Genomic DNA, 26,985 nt, shown 5'->3' on the forward strand with positions numbered 1-26,985 from the left:
TGGATCAACAATTAATTTAAAAGATGCTGATTGTTTTTCCAGGAGATTTAGGGCAGATGTCAAGATATTAATTTCATTTTATTTTCCATGGAAGAAAGAAAATTATACAGGTTTGGAGCAACATGAAGGTATAACAGACTTTTTTTGAGAGAAACAAGTTCTGTAACCAAACCGTATTTTTACTTCATTACAAATCATTGTTTAAGTATCTGAGACATTTTTACTTTTATGCACCGAAACATTATATTAATAAGTTTAATCAATGTGTCATTGTTCCTTTATAAAAATTATAATATGCCGCATGCGTATGCAGTGTCCAATAAGTTGGAGATGCCACAAGTTGACAAATTATTGACAAAATGATTGCCAATTTAGTACAATTAATCATGTAAAAAAAAGCAATGCATCAAGAAAGGAATCACATTTAATCATATCCCCTAGCCTGTAAGATACACATATCTTTAAATTATCCAGAGATTTTATCATCCAGTGTTATTTAAGTATTATTTATATACCATTGTAATATTTATTGATGTTTTGAAGTAGCTTTTATATTTTATATTTTAGTCATTTTATGTCCTTTTGTAATTTGTATTATTTTTGTTAATATTCCTGTTTAGCTTCAAATTATTTTTATTTCACTTTTAGTTTGTTTTAGTACTTCATCTTATGTGAAGAAGTTGATAAGGCAACATTTCTAATTGTATGTTTTAACATTTTTCATTTAACATTTATATTTGATTTTATTTCAGTTGCCAAAACATTTTTAATAGTTTTAGTTTATAAATTGAAGCTTGTTTGAGTTCAAGTTAAACGTTTAAAAGTCAAAACAAATTTCCTGGATGAGGATGTAAACATGTACAACTGGATTATACCTGTGAGTCATTATAACCTTTCCTAGATAAACAAAATTGTCACGGTTACGGGATAATTATTCAGCTTGTTAATCAAAAGGACAGCTGTGAAAATTAAGACTAAAGAGCATTCTAAATATGTCAGAGATAATGTTAGACAAATGCTTTAGGAAAAGGTTAGAAAACAATGTCCAAGTCTTTGGATGTCCCAACGGTGTTTGTTCAATTATGAAGAAGAGGAAACTATCACAACCCCCCCCCCAGACACCATCTAGAAAAGGTCATTCCTCAAATCCCGGCACAAACAAGCAGATATGTGAGAGAGGCCAGTGATCGCTTTGAAAGAGTTACAGAGTTCAGCAGTTGAGAACACAGTAAAAGATGGAATGGGCTGTCAAGCATTATCATAGCGCCATATGGGAGGATGATGTTGCAAAAGAAACCAATTTGTCAGATTTTAGAATGTGTTTTTTTTTTTAAGGTAATGTTTTAATTAGTGTCTTAACGTTTTAGGAAAAAAAATATTGAAATGAATAGTTCACCCAAACATGAAAATTCTGTCATGTTGTTCCAAACTTGTGCAACCTTCTTTATTCCGTCAAACCCGAAAGGTGAATTTTTAAAGAATTTTAAGGCTTTGAAAGGGAACTGGTTCTGTTGAGCCCCTGCAAGTCTGTGCACTCAATGGGCATATTTGCCACACCTCTAAACAGCCATTTCAGGCATCCAAGACCAAGTCATATCTACTTGAATGGGGGAATCCTGAAATCTCAAAAACTGCTTGCCGAACTCACAATTAGATAAAATATTTCAAATTAGCAACAAAACTTTACATGGACTGTCCCGTAAATGTTGTTTCTTATGCTCAAAGGCTACGTTCACACTGTCAGTTTTTGGGATTGACAACCACATTTACTTACAGGTGTGAGTCTGAAAATGTTCTGTTCAACAGCAGCTTGCAGTAGCGTCTGTATGCGACAGGAGTGAAGCCCATATTCTCTTAGTAGTAACATGGCGACAGTGACCAAAGTAATGGCGACATCCGTAAAACTGAAAAGTCTCATCACTTCTGACACGACAAGAGTCCATTCGAGACGCGAGTTCATCTGTCAAATTTTTATTAACTGACTGCAGCTTTTATATCTTGGAGGAAAGCGGAGCATTTGAGTCGCACATAGAACACAAATCTGACTAGATCTAAAACCTTCAGATGACATACACAGCTCATATCTCAGTCGCTGTAAGTTACCGAAACCACACATGAAACCCTGCAACACATGGTAGACACGCGTACATTGTTGTACAGTGCAGAGCGGCTCACTCGGACTGTATGATGTGACAGACAACTAGTTGTCCAGTCCGGTTGTGTTCAAACAGTGTGGGTTTTCAGGCTAGACCAGCCAATGGCATTGTTCAGTCTTAATCGCATGTCTCAGACTGGCAACCGGAGCTTCTAACGGTGGCTGGCAGAGATGCGATGACTTTACCAATTAGCGATTGGCTCTTATATTTAGAAGGCAGGACTTATTACGCCATATTGCAAGTTGCATCTTCTCCCATTCATAAGTAATGTAAGTGAACCTTCTTTGTGTATATAAAGTCGTTGGCTCCTGTCAAGAAGCTCCCTGAAAGCAGTCCATGCAGAGGAGAAGATTTATGACTGAATAACTTGGTGCAAAGTTGTTACTTGTACAGTACAAAGCTATCGTTTGGCTACAGAATAGATGGAAAAAGAATGGAATGAATGGAAAAAGAAATGCTGAAAAATATAGGGTAACACTATTAGATAACCTGTTTCTGCAACAAAAAACCCATTGTTGATCACAAAAAATAATCAAAAACATCAGAGGTTTAAGAACATAAAGTTGAATGTCCTACAATGTCAGTCTGTGAATCATATTTTTCAAATGGCATGACGTCATCCTATTAACCTGAATAACCTGGAGCAAATCTGCCAGAATTATATTAAAGGGCAAATTAACTCCAGCAGAGCGTGTGAAGCTCTTACAAACACAACCCAAAAAGTGTTTGTCTTTGGAGAAAAGGGTGTTTCTGCAAAATAATAATTGTGGAGATTGAATACTTAAGTGTTATTGTTGTTGTTGTTGTTTGTGTGTGTGTGTGCGTGCGTGCGTGTGTACAATGTTCATTGTGTGGACAATGTTCATTTGTGTGCTTGCTCATTAAATTTGGGGTTTTGGCTACAAAAACATGGAACTGGGATAGATCAATTTGTCTAAGTAATTTAAATTCACAAAAGTAATTTAATGTCTTTGTAAAATAGATAAGACACCAAATGGCATTCAATAAGATGTTATTTATATTGCTTACCTTTGATGTGTTCACTAATATTTCATTAAATGACTTGCATGCCCCAAAACACTTTGTCCGAACGCAATATGACAAGTAAACCTTAAAGCATTTAATACCCTTGTTGAGTTTAAACTGTTTGTGGTTTTTGTGTCTATGTGTGTTGCAGATATATGATGGGAGTCAATCTAGGGGGTAAAGATCATTCATTCATGGCCGATGGCTACCAAGTCAATCCCAAACTGGTTGTCATTGTTCTGAACACGCAGAGGGAATGGGAGAAGGTAAGATAAAGAGCCTTTAATCTTTATATCCCTCCCGAATCTTCATTTTCTTCTGTTAGCTTTGCCTGTAAGGGGATTCAGAACCCATAAACAATCAATATTCTGTTTACTAGCTCAAAGCCTTTTTGTGACTGTGACTGAAAATGCACTGGGCTTTGCTATTAGTGAAAAAGAACATTTCATTTGTACTTCCCATTTCACAGCCTGGGGTTTTTTCATGCACATGACTTAAAACACTGTTTACTTAGTCATAAAGAGTCAAAATAGCCCTTATTAACGCAATGGTTTCATTACTGATTTATTGTGAAATTATTCCCAACATTAAATTGGAGAAGAGTGCACATGTGTCTCCATCCAATTCGATTGTGCTGATTATTGCCCTTTTTCGTTTCTCTCTCTATTTTGGATATTAGCATATTATTCGCTTGTTTTTTGTACAGTAATCTATTCTCTGTCTTTGCTCTCTTTCTCTAATTAGCTTTACATGTTCTCCTATTCTATCTCGGTGCTTCACACACTCGTTTTCGTAATCGTTTGCTCACTCATGCGTTCTTTTAATGAGTTGTTATTTCTCTGAGGTGTGTTGGATGCTGTGTGTTTTGACAGTGCCCTGCAGTGTGTGTGAAGACACACACACTCACATTAAAACCCTGCAGTGATTGTGTGAAAAGTGTGACACTAATCATTTCTCACTGCAGCGGGGCTAGAACAGGGTGTGAGCCGATCGTGTTATCGGAGCTTATAGACGAGCACACGTACATGACGGCACACATGACTATTGCGCAAAGAGTACACAGCACATACATGGGGTCACATTATGTTGTTTCATGGGTTAGCTGACATGACATTTCAAGCAGTAACAGCAGTTAGGTGTGCTATCTAAAACTACTTTAAACAGCATTTTTCTGTTGTAATTAGTACGCATGCAGTTTTTAAGGCACAATATGTAATTTTTGCCGCTAGAGGGCACATATTCAAAACAATAACAAAGGCGTAGCTTGATGACGCTGTGAAGGAGCGTGGAATGATGGGAGTTGTCGTCTTCATCTCCACTACTGATGGAAATCAATCCGCTGGGACTCACAAATCATGTTCATGGATGAGGTATGAAATGAAGTTTTACAACCGTTACGTTTGATCACATGATTTTATTTGATTCTAATTAATTAGCTGCAAGTAACATAATGTTTAAAAGCTAAATTACTACTCTACATGTCACATTATTTGTCGAATTAAATGGTGGGGTAACACAGCGCAATTTTACACATTCAAAACCCACAGCATTTGCAAAAAGGCTGACTTACTATTTATGTATAACACATACCGTAGGCTATTTCATTCCACTGCCATAGACTTGTTCACTTGTTAGACTTGTTAAAGTCCCCTTGTAGTCAGTAATTTTATCCTTTAAAACTCATCTTTGGTCACTAAAATTACATATTGAAACGTTTTTTCCTTGAAAAAAATTTCTTCATGCCTTAATCTTGAATGTAACTCTACACCCTTGCCTGATTTAGTATGTGCAGTTCTATGAATATGCAAATATTCGTTCCCACTCACTCACACCAGCCCAGAGATCCACACGTTGACCTGATTTACAAGTTAGTTTGTGATGTCAGAAACACCAGCGATTTCAAACCGCGTTTTTGAGACTGTCTTTGGTTCACTGCAGTTTTAAGGAGAAAATACTCAGCAATTGTGTTCAATGTAAATCATATTAAAACACCACATAGACATATAAACAACATTAAAAGCTTGATTTTCATCACAGGGGGACTTTAAACAGTGTTAATTACCTAAGCACAAACCAAGTGCAATAACACTGTATGTCTAGTTACATCAGTATAAATGTGTTACTAATCTTACCAATATTACTTACTAATACTAATATCACTAAACTAATCAGATTATATGTACTTGATTATTAATTGTCAATAAATATATACATGTCACTTGCAGTTAATTAAGAAAACAAACAATAAGACTAACCTTGTTAAGGTTTATAACAAATCCAAACAGTGGCTCAATTATCTAATAAAACCAAGTGGTTCAACCCTGTCTCTCTCTTGTAACCAACATGGAAGTGACTTAAACTGCAATTCATCGACTGGCCGCATGAGGCTGGATGCAAAAGGCAGTCAAATCTGTATCTCCCCCATGTTAAAAAGCCCAATTTTACAGCAGAAAATAAAATGTTTACAGCCTGGTTGAAAAAGTGCTTTTGGTCTATATAGCAAATTTTTCCCTTCATGACAACTGTGAGGGGGGTGAATTTTTTTATAACTCATCCGTTCAAATTATATTAAGCTTTAAAGTTCTGCATAATTAAGGGCCTGGCAACTTGAGTGACAGGTGGATTGCCGCTGCTGTCAATACTAGCCGTTTGTCTGCTGTCTGTTAGCATCACGTTTCTACCTCAGCTAATTCCAGCTGCTGAACTTGGCATCTCTCCGTGTTTGTGCTTTTTCCGGGATTATTTCATACAATTTAATACATGAATTATATCTTCGCCAAGCCTTTGGATTCCGTCGTTGTCGAGAATCGAGAGAACGTGCGCTGTTTTTCAGTTGTTTTCCTCTGTGAACATGCACTCATGGATGTCTGAAAATTTCGTTGCTTTTTGGAGTTTTCAGATTTAAAAACGTCTATAGATATAGAGGCTGCACTCGTTCTGCGGTACCTTTGCTAGAGTATATATGCTTATTTAATATTTTAGTGTTAAATAAAATAAAAAACGTCAGATGAAATCATGCAGGTGCTTTCACCATCCATGCAATAAATGCACATCCTTGAATGAGCGCGGATTTCTAGCGCATTTACTTGAACTTCTTATGTAATATCTATAGTTTGACCCAGTTGAGAGGTGGCCAAAATCAGAATTTAAAAATGGAATGAATAAAAGCTCTCTACAACCTTGACGTGCGATGCCGCGCTGACTGACATGTATGCGCAATAGTTACTGTCACAAGCTCGCAGCAATATTGTAAGTTACTGCATAATACATTTTTAACTAGCAGAAATATACAGCATCACGATACACATAGTCTCACTTTTAGCTATGTCTTTTAACTATTATAGTATAATAACTAAACTCGATCACGTCAAGCTAGGCGGGGTCTGTTTTCAGCTACCAGGCACCCAGCTCCAACCACGTCACGCCTATTTGCCTATTTTCGGGAGTGACACGCATGAGTGAATGCTCTTCAGAAACTTACGGGTGACATCACAGACACTTCGTCCATATTTTTTCACAGTTTATGAATAAAACGCATCCAAGATCTGCGATCTCCGTCTAGTCGAAGTTTGTCCCGAAGCTCTTTATATCTAGGAAATTCCAGACCAATACTGATCCTTGTTTGATTTCTCCTCTTGTCCAAAACTCTTCTTGGGTCATTTGATTCACTTATACATTATGTTTCTTGAAGTTATCTTTGGCGACAGAACCTGCTGCAAACGATAACGATTTGTGGTCCATGACGACAACAACAGTGGTGTGCTAGGAACTACTACTTCCATATATTTTCATGAGACTCTCTGTGTCGCCATGGTTCTAGTAAAAGCAGAAACTGAGGACATGACTCCATCGACAGGCGACGCAATGAGGGAGTGACATTACACTGGTTAAAATTGCTAATTTCTCTGGATTTAAACGTTTGGAAACATTTGGGATAATGTAAATACACAAGTGAACAAAATATATAACACAGTGCTAGTGGTTTTTGGATATTTTTAAGCAAAGATCATACATATTGTGCCTTTAAGACACTTATGTACTTTTGTAAAAATGTATTTTTATCCCGCAGGACAATTTAGACCTGTGGTTTCAAACTGGTTTTCGTACGAGGACCCCAATATTATCTTGTTGCGACCAAAATTGTTTATTGTACTAAAGTAAAAAAAAAAAAATCTTGAAATCCAACATTGACATTGATTAATATTAGCATGAATCACAGAGGCCAAACAATTTTGCGAAATTATTGACATGACATAGGCTGAATAAGGAAAACTGAGAATTTTGCGAATGCATAAACAGCAGACCAAGTGTGATTTTACCAGCCTAACACAATGGAACAAATACAGGGCCAAATATAATATTGGTATTAGTCATATTACCAAGACACAGATGAATTTGCACCAAAATACCATAAAGTTTGATTGGCCGGCCTTTAAATTCATCAACAAAATATATAGAAAGAATTTTCTCCACCCTTTTAAACCTTGATAAGCACATTTTTATTTTTCTATCCTGACTGGGTTCGATTATATGGTTAGGTTAATATTTTATTGCCATATTTGCATTTAGGATTGTTTTTTTGTTTGTTTTCCTGCTAAAAGTAAAACCCCATCCATCAGAAAAGTCCTGCAACTAATTTCTGGGTCAAAAACCACTAGTTGTGAACCTCTGATTTAAATATACTGCAAAAATGTAAGCAAATTCAAAATGAAAAACAAAAACCTTGAAATCTTGATTAGTTACAGAAATGAAAATATAAATAATGAAATAGAAAAACAGAAGAAGAAGAAAACTAATATCTAAATATTGAAAAAACTTTTTTGGATATGTTTTATGTCAACTAGCCTAATCATAAGCAAATTGTAAATAAAGAGAGAATGAGATGACATAGGAGGAGGAAGACTGAAGGAAAGATAGATCTGGTCCCAGTGTTTGAAAGTGGCTTACTTGCTTGCTGGATAAAATATGCAGTGTTTTCCTAATAACAATTTTTAGGTTTGCTTTGAAGAGCGGAAAATCACATTTTCATCCCAAAACATAATAATGGAGGGCACTTGAGAAGAACCTTCAAACTTTTCAAACCTTGTTTATTTGTGAGTCAATGTTTGTTTGTGTATTTCTACAGATGGGACGATGGGAAAACCACACTTTGAAGTTGAAGTTTCCAGTATGGCCACGTTATAATTCATTCGGGGACGTGGACGCTGATGAGAACCACTTGAGCATTGTGACTCTAGAGGAAAGACCCTTTGTTATAGTGGATGATGTGGACATTCTTATTGGCACATGTATGCGTAACTCTGTACCTTGCAGGAAACACATTAAAGAGTGAGTTATATTTTATTTATTTATTTAACTTTAAAGAACAACTTTAGCAGATAATACCAGTTTTGAATAAACCAATTGGTTCCACAGGCGTTATGCATCCTGTCTTAACTTTCAGCATGTGAGCTTTTTTTTACTGGGGAATATTGGAATAATTGTGGTTATGAACTTTTTAGTGTGTTATATTTAGAATTTATTAAGACTGAGCTATCTTCAATCCTTCTCAGTATCAGCTGTGTTTCTATATCTCTGTGCCTGTATATGTCGCAGTAATTCCACAGAAGGCTCCTATGTCAAGAAGTGCTGCAAGGGCTTTTGTATAGACATCCTGAAGAAGATTGCCAGAAATGTAAAGTTCACCTATGATCTTTACCTGGTCTCAAATGGCAAACATGGCAAGAAGATCAATAATGTTTGGAACGGCATGGTGGGGGAGGTTAGTCGCTCTAAAAAACCTAATGAGCGAATTATCTATCTATCGTTTTATCAATCTATCATTCTATCCATCTATCGTTCTATCTACCGTTCTATTTGTCTATCTATCTATCATTCTATCTACTATTCTATTTGTCCATCTATCGTTCTATCTACCGTTCTATTTGTCTATCTATCTATCATTCTATCTACTATTCTATTTGTCCATCTATCGTTCTATCTACTGTTCTATTTGTCTATCTATCTATCTATCATTCTATCTACTATTCTATTTGTCCATCTATCGTTCTATCTACTGTTCTATTTGTCTATCTATCTATCATTCTATCTACTATTCTATTTGTCCATCTATCGTTCTATCTACTGTTCTATTTGTCTATCTATCTATCATTCTATCTACTATTCTATTTGTCCATCTATCGTTCTATCTACCATTCTATTTGTCTATCTATCTATCATTCTATCTACTATTCTATTTGTCCATCTATCGTTCTATCTATCATTCTATCAGTCGATCTATCGCTTTGTCTATCAATCATTCTATCAATCTGTCTATCTGTCAGTCTATCTATCTGTCTGTCTATCAATCTATCTATTGGTCTGTCTATCATCTTTTTATGGTATCCATCCATCCATCCACTTTTGTGTATTTCTGTTTCATTCAGTGTGTTTTTTTTTTCTTGAGGTGTTTCCTTTTCCTTGCTCTGTAGGTATACAATAAAAAGGCGATAATGGCCGTGGGCTCATTGACCATAAATGAAGAACGTTCAGAGGTCATAGATTTCTCTGTCCCATTTGTCGAGACAGGCATCAGCGTGATGGTGTCACGTAGCAATGGAACAGTGTCGCCCTCTGCGTTTCTAGGTATTAGATGAAATAATATCTTTGAAATCCCTCTGGAATCATTGTTTTTCTTATCTCTGCCTTCCCCCATGCATTTTCTCAATTCTCTCTCCTCCCTCAGAACCCTTCAGTGCTTCAGTGTGGGTTATGATGTTTGTCATGTTACTCATCGTCACAGCAATCGCTGTTTTCCTCTTTGAATTCATCAGTCCGCTCGGTTTTAATAGAAACCTGGCGCAGGGCAAAGGTACGATACACAACATCAGTCATACAGTCAAAAACCCTCTGCTATGAGATGATCTAAAACAGGCAGGATACATGATAAATGATAAAATTTAAAAATCGGAACATTTAAACAATAAGCACCTTGAGTACCTGTAGATCCACGATTCTCTTGTAACTTGCTACTCACTACTTTCCCTCTTTCTGTTATACATTTCTAAAGACCCTCATGGACCCTCCTTTACCATTGGTAAGGCAGTCTGGCTGCTGTGGGGTCTGGTGTTCAACAACTCTGTCCCAGTACAGAACCCCAGGGGCACTACCAGTAAATTTATTGTATCCGTATGGGCCTTTTTCGCTGTGATCTTCCTGGCCAGCTACACTGCCAACTTGGCTGCCTTTATGATCCAAGAGGAATTTGTGGACCAAGTCACAGGCCTCAGTGACAGAAAGGTAATTTTTTTGTGTCTTGAAATATAGTAAGCCGTCTTACTTTCTACTGCTTCTCTAACCTATATACGTGACCTATATACTAAACTAAAATTTGTGACTGGATTATTCTGTCTGACACACTATTCTTCCAAAGTTTGGGGTCATTTACATTTTGTAATATTTTTATATATTTTTTTATATTATTAGTGTTTTCTACTTCGATATATTTTACCATGTCGGTAACACTCGGTAAAATAACTGCACGCTATGAATCATTAGTTAAGCAATAGTAAACAGTTAATTAATGATTTCCAGAGCATTAATAGACATTAATAAGCAGTTTATAAATACTGCTATAATTGCTTTATTCTTGATTTATAAGCATATCTAAAATGTGTTTAATAATTGTATTTTCATACTTTATTAATTATCAATATATTCTAAATGAAGTATTACATTATTTACAAACCAGTTATTTAGGAGTTGTCAGTGGTTCATAAGACCACTTAGAAAGTGTAAGTAAATGATTAAAAAATATTCATACATCTTAAATATTTCCTTTTAATTTGTTTCCTTTTTCTGTTTAGAAGATAACTGAGCCTTTAAATCTCCTTTGTAAATGCTTTATAAGGCATAATTAGTCCTCACTTTTAATGAGCTCACAAAAATAGTTAACTGACCACTACTAAATACTTTATAACTACCTGAATTTACCTGGAATTACAGTAGAAAATCATGTTAATAAAGCATCAGAAATCACTCTAATATGCTGAATTGGTGCTCAAGAAACATTTCTTATTATTAATTTTGATTTGGTATAAATTTGGTAACATAATAAATGTATTTTTAGTAACACTTATTAATTTAATGTGTCCTTGCATAATAAAAGTATACATTTCTTTATAAACATATATTTTACTGACCCCCAACTTTTTGAACTATATATACACATCAGGGTTCCCGTTGTCCGGTAATTACCAAAATTCTCCGGTCAATCTCTCCGGTCAAATTGTCCGATTATAATTGCCTAATAATCCCGCCCCCTAATACAATCTGAATTTGAGAATAAAAATGTTTAAAAAAATGAGAAAAATACAGCGATCTTTGGCTATGTTATACATATAAATGAACAGACTCTACCGTTTGAAAGTTATGAAACATCGCATGCTGCATTTCAAATAAAGCGCACGCCTAAAAAGGCTGTAATATAGACCTAAACAACGAACGATTGAGTGAGACGTTTCAAATATGGCCAGGCCCAGGCAGACTAGCCTTAAAAGCTTTTTTCAGAGGCCAGACGTTGGTGAATCAGGAACATCTCATTATAGCCTGTAGATCAGTGGTTCTAATCAGTGGTTCTAATCCGCGCACTCGTAGGCTACAGTTTTTTTTCTCTCCCATCAAAACTGGATAGCCTATGGTTTCACACACATTCACTTTTTGAAACATTGAGGCACGGATGTACCTAATACAAATAAATAAAACATCTCCAGTTAACTAGCAGATCAGTCATTTAGTTCGCTATTAAATAAGATCTAGCGCTAAAATCTGTTGTTTTTGAAATCAAGCTGACACCCGTGTCCGCTGCTATCAGCTGCATGGACGATGCGCTGCGCGAGTTGCGCAATCTTCACTCAGACACGCGTTTCAATCTATCGCCGTTGCGGAGACTCTCTATTCATTCCGGTGAAACCACAAAATAAAATGCACACACAAACGTGTCCCTGCTTGATATAGACTGTAACCACTGATGAACATAAAAAACAATTGCCATTAATTGACGCCAATCGGACGTTCATGTTTTTTCCGTCTATTTGAAAGTTAAGCTAATAATAACATGTTGCATTCTATACGGCCTGATTATGTCATTTTTTTAAGTTACATAGACTGCCTCCAGTTTTCCTCAACTTGACTAATTAAGAGGCGATATTTGACCGGCATATCATCAAAATGTCCGTAAAATGAAACCTCTGCCGGTCACTTTGACCGGAACCATTTTTTTCTAGCGGAAACTCTGATACACATTTATAAACAACATCTTTGGCTCTGTCAGCCATTTTCCTATGATTTGTTGCTACTAGCTCATCACAAATGCGTTGTGGGATTACCTTATCCATTGAGTGCATGCTTAAAATTCACAGTAAAAAAGTAAAAATATAGTTGGTGATATAGGAAGCTATTTCTACCAAAAAATAATAAAAAATTGGTGTAACCTCATGTAATCCATTTGTTTCAGTAAAAAAAATTTCTGTTTTGAATAAAGCCAGTTAATTCAGATGTTACAGCATGAAGCACAGTTTTCAGGCTACCTGACAAAATATATTTTCCAGTGCACTGTCTATTTGGCAGCTCACTAGGTTTTAAGAGAGCATCCGTATGTCATTATAAATTTAAAAGATGGAGCGTCTGAACTACACCAGTTACTAGGTTTATCACGCTGGATTTATTTCTGTATTTGAGCTTGTATTGATTCTCTCCATGTATCTGTTTAAGCTGCCCTCACAGTTCTCTATGTAATTGATGTATTTTTTTCTCTTTCATAGTTTCAGAGTCCCTATTCCTATTCACCACCGTTTCGCTTTGGGACCGTGCCTAATGGGAGCACAGAGCGAAACATCAGGAAAAACTACCCAGACATGCACCAGTACATGGTGAAATACCATCAAACTGGAGTTCAGGATGCACTGGTCAGCCTCAAGACTGGGTATGACTGGGATATGCAATTTTCTTGCATGGTCAAAAAGATTATTTTTTGGTAGACATAATTTTTCTGTAATGTGTATATAAGCCAATAATTGTGCTTTATTGGTTTATACAGTAAACTGGATGCTTTCATATATGATGCGGCTGTGCTCAACTATATGGCGGGGCGTGATGATGGCTGTAAGCTAGTAACTATTGGCAGTGGCTACATCTTTGCCACAACAGGATATGGCATTGCCCTGCAGAAAGGATCCTATTGGAAACGGCTGGTCGACCTTGCTATCCTCGGGATCATTGGAGATGGTATAAGTGTTTTTCTGCATTTCTCTCTTGTTATTTCACTTATTTCACGACCTCTGTATTAAACATTATCTCTATTCCAAACCTTAGTGTGATTCCTTGCTCTCTACATTGGCAGCATTCTAAATGAAATGTAATTTTATTAATTATTTATTTAAAACACACCACATAAGAATCAAATCTGCACTACAAAACGCTCACCCATCCACATAAATAGCATGAAGTTTATGATTTGGAAAGAATTTACAGGGTTTCCGCGGGGCATTAAAAAGCATTAAAAGTCATTAAATGGATTTTGTGAAAATTAAGGCCTTAAATACCATTAAAAAGCATTATATTTTAATCCTAAAGGCATTCAAATTTATAGATATAGTTTTGAAGAAAATGTTATACTATCAATTTATTTGAATATAGCCTTCATAATTAATCATTTTTATTTGCAAAATATGTACGTTAGTGTGATAAACACGCGGAACCAGTTTGGTAAATTGCTTCCGGCCGGAGCAAAATTGCCGTGATGCGAAGGTGATGCGGGCATTTTGTACAGCAGGAATAATAGGAATAAAACTAGACCAGAAAATGGGAAAGTGCAAATTCCTGTAGAAGTGGCTGGAAGACCGTTTAACACGTTTGGCTAGCTTTACATTATATGATCCTGGTCTTAGTCATGCAAATGCTTTGAACCTGAACTTGACTTGAACGAACAGTAACACACACAATTATGCCAAAATGTCCATTTTGTCAAGTATCCTCATAACATAAGAGCAGTCTTGATTTAAGTAAAGTCTTAAATGAAAGTGAAGAGTTGTGAGAGAATGAGGCGCGTGTGAGATCCGCGTCTCTGTCAGCAGCGGCAGATCTTAAAGGGACAGCAGCCCATAATTCTCTCTGTCATTAATGGTGTAACAAAAGCCAATGTTCAATATGTTGAGGATGGAAGAAGACAAGGGTCGGTGTGACTGGGTCTCGTACACTTTTATTAATAGTTTGGAACAGAAATCACAGTTGCGCATGAGCGCTTTCACCATAGATAAACTATAGCATGTTCCACAAGCAAACAGTTTTCCCAGCAAACTCAGTCCATGTGTGCACGAGATCCCAGTCCCTCTCTCTCGATCTCTCTCTTCAGCCGGCTTTTTATCCGGTCTCCCCACGCCAATCACTGCAATCAGAAACAGGTGTTCGTCATTTTGCACTTGACCCACTTAATCACCGCTCGGGTCCGCCCTCCCTCTCCGCTACTGACTCCGCTAAACCACGCCCCCCTTGCCACAAATGTTAATCAAAGAACCAAGGGAACAGAGAAAATTACTCGTTGCTCTTGACTAAAGAACTTCTGTAGCTTTAATAAGGATTAGTCTACAGTATATTTAATCTATAATTTACACCATGCAGACTGTTTGATAACTTTATTCAATTTTTGTATATTGTTCTTTAAATGTTAGACAGGAAGGGCACAGGTAAATATGACATTTATTATGGGTTTATGTGAGGATTTATTTGAAGTTCACTTAAATTTAATTTGAGTGACGTTGAACTGTTTTTTAATTTTTTATTCTAACATATTTCACAATACTACTGTATTACTTGATTAATGCAGCCTTGGTGAGCATAAGAGACTTGCAAACCCCACATTTTTGAATGGTAGAACAAAGTGAGCAAAACTACTACAGTGTAGGAGATCGATTGCCAGGAACAGCAGTCAAATATGGAAATTATCTGTCATTAAATAAATAAAAATTACAGCAAAATGCTGTTATCCACCAATCAAAATGAAATATTCCAGGTGTGAAATAATGGTTAAAGAAGGTAATTTAGATTAAATTATTGTACTATTTTCTTATTTTGGAGGATACATTTCATAAATCTTGTAGTGCTTTCTCCATAAAGCGTATGTGTAAGAGATGCTGCTTTAAAATATATCTAAAAAGATTATTGTTTGATTTGATTATTTTGCTGCCTATTTAACAGCCTTTCTGTTGGGAACTTGCCTGAAATGATTAAAAATGCTTCCCAGGTAAACAGCTCGCTAGTGTTTGGAACAGAGCCAGCCTGTTTTTCTATGCATAAGCATTAACTGTAATTTTGTGTTGTGCATTAGGTGAGATGGAGGAGCTGGAGGCCCAGTGGTTAACTGGTATCTGTCATAATGAGAAGAATGAAGTGATGAGCAGTCAACTGGATGTGGATAATATGGCTGGTGTGTTCTATATGCTTGCGGCTGCCATGGCTCTGGCGCTAATTACTTTTGTCTGGGAGCACCTCTTCTACTGGAGGCTACGTTACTGTTTCACTGGTCTCTGTTCTGGTCGGCCAGGAATTCTCTTCACTATCAGCAGGGTATGTCACAGAAACACTACGGTAAATTAACTAGAGAGATTCCGTTGCCGAAGGCAACCATTATCTGCTCAATCTTGACATATTAACATGTCATGGTGGCTGTTTACCACAGTTGTCTTAAAGCATCATCAGAGTAGGGATTGCTGCTTATGTGCTGACAAACACTTTTTTTGCGTGAAATAAGAAAGAGATTATATAAGAGAATATAATAGCACCAGCCACCGTCTCTAGAATAATATTACAGAGTGTGGTTGTTTGTCACAGCAGGATATATTACTTTATTCTATCAGTTTATAGGGTTTCAGAACCCAGAAAAAATACAGAGACTATATTGAGAAATATTGTGCTAATATATACTTTTTGGTGTTAGCCTCCACTTATGAACTTCTTTCTGTTAACATTTCTGTCTCCATTCCACCTATAGGGAATTTGGAGTTGTATTCACGGTGTCCATATCGAAATGAAGAAAGCCCCAGAGTTGGGCTTCAGCCCTCAGGCCAACATGTTGCACCTTCTGAAATCGGCTAAAGAGATCACCACCCTTGGAGTTACCTCACCCAAGCGCCCTGTGAGTAGCATTCTTCCTCCTACCCAGGGCTTGCTAGAAATTATGGGCGGAGGAAAAGGCAACAACCTCACCCAGAAAAACGTGCCCTATAGCAATACCAGCACCATGCTCAGCAACCGTCACAAAGAGCCACTTAACAACACTCTCTTGCCAGGGCAACGTGCCCTTAGCTTGACGGATGCTCAGCCAGTTGTTGCTGGAAATGGGGGCTCAGGAGGCGGAGTGGAGACCATACGACCTCCTGCCTCCAAGCCACGTGCTCTGTGGAAGAAGTCTGTGGAGACCCTACGGCAGAACCCAGAACCTGGGGGAAATTCCCCACCATCTGCCCCGCAGCCTACCGAGACCCTACCAATGAAGAGCCAGCGCTACCTGCCAGAAGATGCACCTATCCGCTCGGATATGTCAGATTGCTCTGGTCGGGTGGACTTACAGAAGCAGCACAAGTTAAAAGACACGGTTCGAAAACGGAACCGCCTACCGCGGGACCTGAGCGACGTGGAGCTTTCAACATTGCGGAGCCAACCCAGCCAGCAGAGCAACCACAGCGCTCAGATGTACTCTCAGAGCAGCCAGGGGAGTCAGATTTATACCATTGACTCCATTGACCAGGAGCATGGGCTGCACTACCCAGATATCTTCAGTGACCACCGTGACACTAAGCACCGGCCACCTTCTTCCTCCGAGCAACAGCCAATTTTGCAGCTGAACAGCAGTCTGCTCTCTCAGGCCCATGAACCAGACGTGATGCAAACCGCCGTTGCGAAGGATAAAAAATACAACACATATGGGAAGTCTGGCGGGGCAGGGAGCATCGCCGGCGGGCCTGGTTCTACTCAGGATCCACGACAGACACACTGCCGAAGCTGCCTGTCGAAAGTGTCCAGTTACTCCGGGCTTTACACTGTACGGTCCCCTCAGTATCGCTGCGATGCCTGCCTGCACTCTGGAAACCTGTACGACATCAGCGAAGACCAGTTCCTCCATCCAGATGGACGGGGCACCGGCGGCGGAAGTGTTGACAGGTCCTTCTCTCCTTTTCTCCCCCAGCCTGATGCTTCCTTCACAGCCTATCTTCCCCAGAGTGACCAAGAGGGCGACGGTCTTATTAGTCACTACCAGAACGAGGGAGTGATCATCCGCCAGCACTCGTATGAGAACCTGCCACAGAAGAGTAACTCACGGCGGGTGAGCCTGCAGGACAGCTCGCCGTATGCCAACATGCCCTCGGCGACTTTGATCCCAGACAAGCCCCTAAAAAATCAGCCTGTGCACCTAAACCACACCCTCGGGGGGGTGGGTGTCAGTGGACTCGGGATTGGTCGTCGCAGCAAGTCGATGTATCCAGCACGCCCAACGGAAAACCCCTTTCTCCAGACGCTTCGTGACGACCAGCGTCTAGCTCACGGCCGCAGCTCCACAGACATTTATAAGCAGCTGGTGCCGCTCACATTAGGCCAGGCTGATGGCAATATGCTCGGTGTGGGGATGGTCTCCCCTGACCTCTATTACCCCGAGCATGTGATGCCTTATGTAGCCCCTCCCCCTGTCGGCACATACACTGCCCCCAGGGCAATGAGCGCTGGGGGCGCTCGGCGTGTCTACAAGAGGATGCCGAGCATCGAGTCTGATGTCTGATAGAGAGAGAGGTCTGAGAGACTATGAAAAGACATGCATGGATATTTCCACCAGGATATGGCTTAACTGTGGAACTCTTGGCAGGATTGTAAGGCTTTATGACTATAAGGCAAGCAAGTTTGGAATATATTTTGTTTCCCTTCTTGGACTTATCTGTCTGAACAGAAACCAGAGTTCAACTTTACATCAGGTCCTCCCCTTTAGTTGAGCGGCAGCTCTGTGTCTTCCAGAAAACATCAGAAATGGTGTGCAGGACGCTCTCGCGCCTTCGAGCGAAGGAAGAGCAGCGAAAGCTGCTTGGAAGTACAGGGGCAGCTCCAAAGAGTTTTCTTTTTCACGCAACACGAGCAACCAAAAAATTGAATAAATAAAACATACGTGAATATCCACATTCTGCACTTTTACACACACACAAAAATACACATGCACATGCAAGAGGCATAAACAATACATGATCTCGAACCACAGAAAGGACAACGTTAGGTATAATAATAGAATCTCTCTTGACCAAAAAACGAATACCACATACAATGTAATGGCATAAATGACAGGTGTGCACTTGCACACAATGACATGCTCTGAAATAAATAATTGCTTAGCAGATCCAAACCTGATTGAGTTTTTGGAAAGCTGGCAGAACATCTGTTATAAATGCGTATACGAATGCATTTTGGTGTAAAAGCTGCGCTGAGGCACAGTCCAAAAAGACTGACTGCTTATAGTACTAAGATTAGATTTCCATTCCAACCTGAACTGTGACAAAATGCACTACCTGAATGATTAGTCTTGGGTGTAATCTCTGAAATCAAATACACTAGAGAATTTCAGAGAAGGAAAACTCTGAGCACACAAGGCCTGCGACTCCTTTGTGTCTCTGAGGACACCAAGAGGAAAAAGTCAATGACCCTCCCCATCCCTTGAATCTGTCCGTACCTTGCCTGCATGCAGAGCGCAAATGCAGGAAGACACTCCTCTGCTCACAGCACAACAGTGTAGTAAGTGTCAGTGTTCATTCATCTAAATTTTATCATCTTGAGCATATTTCTATAGTTGTCTAGAATATTGAGAAAAGTGGTAGTCAATTTTTACACAGTTTTATACACTGCCAAATATTTGAAAGGTGTGCAATGTATATTTATTGTGACGGGAGGAAAGAAATGCAGTGAAGTGACAGAAAAAGAGGTATACTGTCTTTTCTGTGGTCGCAAGGGACTCTTAAGGCGTAGACCGTATAAAAGCCCACACCAACTAATGATGTCAGTACAGAACCACCGAGATATAAAAAGTTCCTGTTTGCCTCGAACACACAAACACATCACTTCCTGTAGAATCCAACCACAAACTCGTACTTCACAAATATTTTTGGTTGCTTTGAATTATAATGGTCGTTCCAGCGATATGCACAATATCAGGTTGCAATATTATATTTATGTATGAAATTTCCTAGTTTTAATATGTTTTATTATTAGTTCCTTTCATTTTATGAATTGTTATACATGTGGAATTAATTTATTAATGTGATTTAATTGCGTATATATTTAAAAGAAAAAAGATAACAGCATGTTAATCTTCTCTATGGTCAAACTTTTAGAATTGTTCCTTTTGATTTTGATGTGAATGGGAGTATTTGTTTACAGTGAATGTGAAAATATGGATTCATCTCAGATGTGATTTTGATTCTCATTTGAATACAAACATAAAAATGTCGTATGACCAAGTGTTAACTGGATCAACTTTCTTTGCTGTGGTTTCAGTAAATGCTGTGTCTGAAGCAAGTGAGGTAAACATTTCAGGTTGTATTCAGGATTACCACACAAACACAGTTTGAAAATAATAAAGAGTATATATTGTGGCTTTAGAAAAGAAAAGCATTTTTCATAAGGTTAGTCTGTCACATGCTACACGCTTGCCTCTAACCATTTTGGTTCTGCCGATGTATCCGGACTGGCATTCTTTTGTTTACACTCCCAAGAAATATTCAAATTAGCTGTTTGTTTTTAACCTCATTAATGTCTACAAAATACTAGCATATTCATTTTTCATATCAGCCTCCATGGAGAAGGCCTTGTCTGTGTGCATCAACATCTCACTTGTGAACATCTGAATGTAGACGACAACATCCAGATCCAAAACACCGTGGGATATTTCAATGTCAAGAGTAGATGGGTTGTGGTTAGATTGTAGTGGTTTACACAACCAGTATGAGTTTGTATTTACAGGTAGATTTAACCGTCTGAATAAATCTATTTGCACATTGAGCTGTTTTACATCATTTGCATCACTTTCATTATGCAAATTTAGACTAATGTACACTATTGATCCCCTGTCTACAATTGATTATATTAAAATGTAATAATAATGTGTAATAATGTTAAATTATGATAATGTTGCATTTCATTCCTCACAAAAATTGCACTGCATACCTACAATTCCTACCCTTGTTGAATTTGAATTTGTCATAAAAACATTGTGTGTTAAAACCACACATAGACCTGAGAATATAGAGTTAGCTTAAAACAGACATGATAGCCAAATGAGTGCAACATAATATTTGATCTTATTATTTGTAATGTTTTGACATGCTTTCATTTCACTGGATGAGAAAGTTTTATTTATTTTTCTATTTGTTTTTTTCCATCAGGTTGTTTAACAGACAGCAAGTCATTTATGTACTGAAGAAGAAAATGTTCAAGTCAAATGGTAATGGTGAGATGTAACCGCTTCCATTTTTTTAAATTTCCCTTTAAATATATTTTTACTGTCACTTGAGATTATTTAGGTTATTTTAAAATGACCAGTAACAGTATGTTTCATTCTTTTAGGTGAAATTTAAGTAAATCAAAAGATCAAACTGACAGGCTGGCAGACGAGTAGTCCCTGCTAGTGAAGCTAAAAGGTAGTTTTTCACATATTTTGGTCAAAAGAGCATAACATGGGATTTTTACTTTATAAAATGAAGCTTGAAATGAAATTGTAGTGCAGATTTTCTTTGAACTCAATTGCAGAAAACCACTGTTTTTTGCCAAGTTAATCAGCTTACTTATAATCACTGGAAAATTGTTAATTACATTAGCACTTGTCAAATAGCAAACAGAAAATCTTGTGTGCTGCTTATCCATGCAAAAAGCAGTGCCATAATGTCAGGCTATTGTGAGTGGTTTCTGGTGGCATCCTGACCCAAGTCTTTGATATTCCTGTCTGTAGATTGGCTTGGATCCCTCTTTCAGTGTCAAAGGGAATTTTTCACCAAAATTATCGTCCATCAAATGAAAATTGTAAGCATGACCGGTTCCAAAAAATTAGCTCTCCTTTATAATTCAAATGATTTGTGGTTTATCATTTGTGCCCATAGCACAAATGCCAGAGACCTCTGTGAGGACCACAGTGATTCTGTATGCAATACTGTATGCAATAAAGACGAACATATTGGTAGCATCAGTAATTAAGGTATACCTATATTTAATGCTGACGATCTGTTGCAAAATAAATATTACCAATACTGTACATAATTTGCACCTGCTATAAGCCTGGTCATGTTGTTACAGAGAAACATACAGCCCATTCCATTTAAACTAAACAAAATGATGTTGATACATGATGGGCTTTTGGCAGATCTTTCATAACTTCTTGTCATTGGATTTTATTCTTTTTTTTTGTAATATGTAGTTGCCAAAAGACCCTGACAAATCTGGCATCTCATAGGCAAAACAATTGGCCCAGAGAAGTAAGAAATGCTCTGAATCCAGCACTAGTATTACAAACTATATAGTTAGACTGATGCGTGCGTGTGCGTGCGTGTGTGTGTGTGTGTGTGTGTGTGTGTGTGTGTGTGTGTGTGTGTGTGTGTGTGTGTGTGTGTGTGTGTGTGTGTGTGTGTGTGTGTGTGTGTGTGTGTGTGTACACTGTCAGTTGACAAATGCTGTTTATGTTCCTTCAGATGTCCAAGACTAGTATATGTGAAGATTGTATTTGACTTTTTGGGTAGATAAGAAAGTGTGTCTTATGCTTTCTGTACACCTAAAGACTTTGAAAAGATTTAGAAAAGACTTTATAAGATTATCAGCTCACATCTAAAGACTTGGGTTCACAGTTTTTAGTCTCAGACTAAAGACTTGCGATAATATCAAACATGTTTGATATGAAAGACTAGAGAAAGACTGGCATAAATCGGGTCGCCGACTGCAGATTATCACCTCACATTTAACGATCGAGATGAAGGGAGCGCGCCGAGACTCCAGTAAGATTCCTAAAGACTGCCGTTCTTTAGTCTGGGACTGTGAAAATCCTTTGGTGTACGCCCGGCATTAGTAAGACAATGTCTCTGATTTATCGTTTAGATTATTATAATTAAACATCCCAACTGTCCTGGTTAAAGGTGAAATGTGTAACATTATTAGATGTTAAAATTGCTTTTAAAACATTACTCTGTTTACTTGTTTGACACACCAACATTGACTCAACACTCAGTGGATGTTCGTCCATCCAATAATATGGTTGGTGTTTTCAGGAAACCTGTTTGAATACAATTGTTTTTGTAATGATCATTTGTTGGCACAGAAATTACACACTTCAGCTTTAAATTTATTTTTTATTTATTTAGTTAGTTATTAGCACTTTACTATGCAGTCACGGTGAGTTCTATAATATCATAGAGCTGAAATGATTAAAAAAAAAATTTTTTATTTGAAATCAATATTTATATTCAAAATGTTACTCAAAATCCAATTAGATTTTTTTTTTCTCAAATCAAATATGTAATAAAATTCTGAAAAAGGCAATTAGACTTGTTTAGCAATTTTAGAATGTTTTAACAAGCAATCACTTGCCTTTGGCTGAATTGTGCATACCATATAATACATAATCATATAATTGTACCATATGCATGTTCAGATATATTTCTCAAAATTTTTCTCCATAATGGTTATTTATAATATGTTTATGTATGTATTCATTATGATCCTTTGGTCTGAAATAAAGGACCGTGGTAATTTCTAGTTTTATTTCTCTATCACTGTTTTTTTATAGAGGTTTAAAGACCACTTAGCATGCTTTACAGATTTCAACAGTTATGGCCTACTATTTCTTGAGAGCACTTTAATGGCAGGGAATGCACTTCATGCGAGAACCTCAATGGGAGGATGTAAGTGCTGTGCACTACAGAACTGTTTGATTCTCAATGCTATAATTTACAATGACTTGGGTTGTCATTTGACACACTGCGGCATTATATGATTTCAGTCTATATAACTGATACAAAGCACCTACTGTGTTAATGAAGTGGACAAAAAGTTGTATTTAGGCTATAGGCCTATTATTTGTTTTGTGTATGTGATTGTTGACGGTTGGAATCTTACTTTTTACATTGCAATCCAGTGTTATTGGTATTATTTATATACTATTATAGTATTTATTACTATGTTGAAATAGCCTTTGTTTTTTTCAGTGTTTTTTTTTTTATTTTTTTTTTTTTTTACAAATTTCAGTTTTCATTGTAATTTACATGCTTTTTTTATTCGTTTTTGTTTTCAGTTTTTGTTTTTAGTAATTTAGTACTTCAACTTATTATTTCAAGAGCTGCAAAGGCATTTCTAATTTTTGTTTTGGCTGAGTTTTTTAATAGCCTAATGTAATTTCCGCTTAATTTTTGTTTCCAAAAATAATAATTTAAATTATTGATAACACTAGTGTACTATTTTTTTTTTCTAGGAGGGTACTTAAAACCTTTTTCTGATTTTATTTTTTATATTAAATAAACCTATTTTATTTTACTTTTATTTGTATTTTATCTGTCTTCTCCTCTCTCCCTCCTTATGTTTGAGCTGTTGCTTTATATATATATATATTTTTTTTTTGTGTGCTTTTTAACAGTTATATTTATAATATCTGTTATGTTTTAATGTACATCAAGAACCAAACGCCTCCATACATTCCCTCTCCGGAAATCTGGAGTCTGTCTCTCTCGCAGTGTGTATGCATGTGTCATAGTGTGTTTAGTGATGCACACGGGTGAAAGCATTACTTTTACTCATCACTGGGCTAAAAGGTCCAAATGTATTGTGGTGAGTCTGAGAGGAGAAAGGGCGAAGAGCAGAATAGAGTCTATCAAAGAAGTTTTCATCATTTAAAGCAGTATAATGTTGGATGTTAATCTGCAGTCAGTTTATCCTAATCTAATTAATCGTGACATTATCCATATGCACAACATTATACCCCATACATATTTACATTGATTGATGCATATCAGAGAGAGAGAATATGGAGATACTAATTACTTGCGCACATTCAAGCACGTCAAAAAAATAAAATAATGCCACTAAATGAATCAAATTTGAAGAATTAGCATAATTAAGACCCTAATGTGGACATTTGTGATATCCCCTTGAGCAAAAGAACGGCTATAATATGCTCACAGATTAGCATGTACACTCACACATGACTTTCATACGCTGGATTGCTGTCAGTAAGTACAGCGGAAGTTCGAGATGCGTGTAATCGTGCGTGTGCGCTTTGCCGCACGACTGCGACCGTGTGAGCGCACATACGTGTGAGCTTAAACTGAGAGGTCAATGACTCCGAATAAATCTCTGAAGTGTGACTGCCGACAAACCCGATTAACATTGTATTATCATGTCATTAACATGGAGCTTGTAAGAAGTCAAGGGATTTTTTCCCTCTGTAGGTCTGTGTGGGGGATTGCGAGGAAAGCGAGGGACCCAGATCTATCCATTTTTAGATAGTCATTTCTTATTGGCTTAATCTACTGTGAGACATTGAATGTTCATGTAGTGTTAGGTGTGTACTGTATCTCACTCTTGTGGTGGTGGGTGTATACGTGTGCGTGTTTGTGCCAAACAGGAGAGGATGATGAGTTTCTTCTGGGTTGCAGTTTCGAAAGAATGAGTGTATGTTTGTGTGCATGCATTTGTGAGTGAGTATTTCTGAGCTTTTGCCAGAAGAGCGCGCTCTGCCTACACATAGAAGAACCCATGAAAATTCATAAGGGCGCGACGCCTACTCTTCAATACTAAAAATACAGAGGAAGATAGTTTGAGGCAAGAGAGGGAGGGAGGAAGAGAGATAGAGAGAAGGAGGTAGAGGATGACGTTCGGTGAGCAGGGGAGCGTTGCACACGTGGCACACCATGCAAGGGTTTCTCTTTTCAAATTCCACTCTCAGAGTCGCAACCTTTTATGATTGTGTGTGTGTGTGTGCGTGCGTGCGCGCGTGCGTTATTCAGATAGATGTGTGAGACTTTCCTTCCAGGCCTCCATATGCGGTGTGATCAAATTTCCACATGTCACATTATGTGGCGAATCAAAGTAGAAGATATTGGAGCCAGTGCACGTTTGAAATCAAAATTGACCCTAGTTAAATTCTGGGTCTTACTGTGAACGGTTTGTCGGTGCACATTATTCCAAAAGGTTATTTTGCCTTTCGTGATCTGTTATCAAATTTCCAGTCAATTTTCATGACGTTCATTTTCAGTCACTGTTTTAGCGCCATTCATATACAACACCAACTTTTACGATCCAGTTAATTAATAAAATTAAGTCCTTATCTACATTTTACACAAAATAACTTTATGTAGTGATAATATTTTTTTTGGCTTAGTTATTGGCTGATATTAGAGATATTGGATATTTCATTGTGCATTTCCACTTATAGCTAGACATTTCATCATACTCTTAACTATTTATTTAATAAAATGTATGTAATATTTTAGAAAATCTTATAACAAGTAAACAATATTTTTAACATTCTATACTATTTTGTCTAAACAAATACATATGTAACACTAAAATCAGCTGGTGGGTGTGTCAGAACTGCAGTCCAATCAGCAGGAACATGTATATAAAGCACGTGGTATTAAAGTGAATTTGCACAATGGGTTCAAGGAAAGTAATTTACAAATGTGTTCGATACAGCTCGGTACACGCAACAACTGAGGATAATATGTAAGTAAGTAAACAAACCCTTTATTGTCACTTAGTCACAAGTGCCTGTGTCCATATGGTTCAATTCAATTTAAAAGGGTTAACATTTCAAATCCATTTAGGAATCATAACATGTAATGTAATTTATATAGAGCCTTCAGTACTGCTGTACACCCAAAGCGTTGCTGGAGAGGATGGCAAGTGAAAGAGAGAATTCAAAGCATGGGGATTATTAGGAGGCTATGATTGATTTGATTCGAATCAATGAAAGGAAATTAGCTGGGACACTGCTAATTATTTTTAAAACAGATATCCTGGATGCTGATTGGCACACAGTATTTCAGTTGTGTATAATACAAAAAATAATAACGGATGAAAAATATATGTTCACTTAGCTCTCTATCATGGCATGTTGTGCCTATATCATTGACTTTCAGTGATGATTAATAAAAGCATGTTAATTATATAGGCTTTATGAACCATTTTTAAACATTTTCATAATGCCATATAATACAGCTTATAATGATAAATGTGTTGGTTGAACGTAAATCATATGCATTTATACAGGTCCTTCTCAAAAAATTAGCATATTGTGGTAAAGTTCATTATTTTCCATAATGTAATGATAAAAAATTAACTTTTATATATTTTAGATTCATTGCACACCAACTGAAAATTTTCAGGGCTTTTATGGTTTTAATACTGATGATTTTGGCATACAGCTCATGAAAACCCAAAATTCCTATTTCAAAAAATTAGCATATCATGAAAAGGGTCTCTAAACGAGCTATTAACCTAATCATCTGAATCAGCTAATTAACTCTAAACACCTGCAAAAGATTCCTGAGGCTTTTAAAAACTCCCAGCCTCAGTTTCATTACTCAAAACCGCAATCATGGGTAAGACTGCCGACCTGACTGCTGTCCAGAAGGCCATCATTGACACCCTCAAGCAAGAGGGTAAGACACAGAAAGAAATTTCTGAACAAATAGGCTGTTCCCAGAGTGCTGTATCAAGGCACCTCAGTGGGAAGTCTGTGGGAAGGAAAAAGTGTGGCAAAAAA

General features: G+C 37.3%; 1 protein-coding gene across 3 annotated transcripts in view; it reads left to right on the top strand.

The window, feature by feature from the left end:
* Window positions 1-19,712, top strand: part of grin2ab (glutamate receptor, ionotropic, N-methyl D-aspartate 2A, b) — a 133,420-nt gene extending 113,708 nt beyond the window's left edge. For all 3 annotated transcript variants that reach the window (XM_077205312.1, XM_077205310.1, XM_077205311.1), the window contains 10 exons: window positions 3,334-3,448; window positions 8,308-8,510; window positions 8,778-8,943; window positions 9,653-9,806; window positions 9,907-10,032; window positions 10,231-10,460; window positions 12,983-13,143; window positions 13,258-13,445; window positions 15,544-15,782; window positions 16,207-19,712. In XM_077205312.1, the coding sequence (XP_077061427.1) occupies window positions 3,334-3,448; window positions 8,308-8,510; window positions 8,778-8,943; window positions 9,653-9,806; window positions 9,907-10,032; window positions 10,231-10,460; window positions 12,983-13,143; window positions 13,258-13,445; window positions 15,544-15,782; window positions 16,207-17,988 (3,364 nt within the window). In that variant the 3' untranslated portion in view covers window positions 17,989-19,712. The remainder of the gene's footprint in view (window positions 1-3,333; window positions 3,449-8,307; window positions 8,511-8,777; window positions 8,944-9,652; window positions 9,807-9,906; window positions 10,033-10,230; window positions 10,461-12,982; window positions 13,144-13,257; window positions 13,446-15,543; window positions 15,783-16,206) is intronic.
* The last annotated feature ends 7,273 nt before the right edge of the window (window positions 19,713-26,985 follow it).

Source organism: Siphateles boraxobius, unplaced genomic scaffold, assembly GCF_051911475.1.
Source record: "Siphateles boraxobius isolate OS27281-9 unplaced genomic scaffold, OSU_SipBor_1 53, whole genome shotgun sequence".
Taxonomy (NCBI): domain Eukaryota; kingdom Metazoa; phylum Chordata; class Actinopteri; order Cypriniformes; family Leuciscidae; genus Siphateles; species Siphateles boraxobius.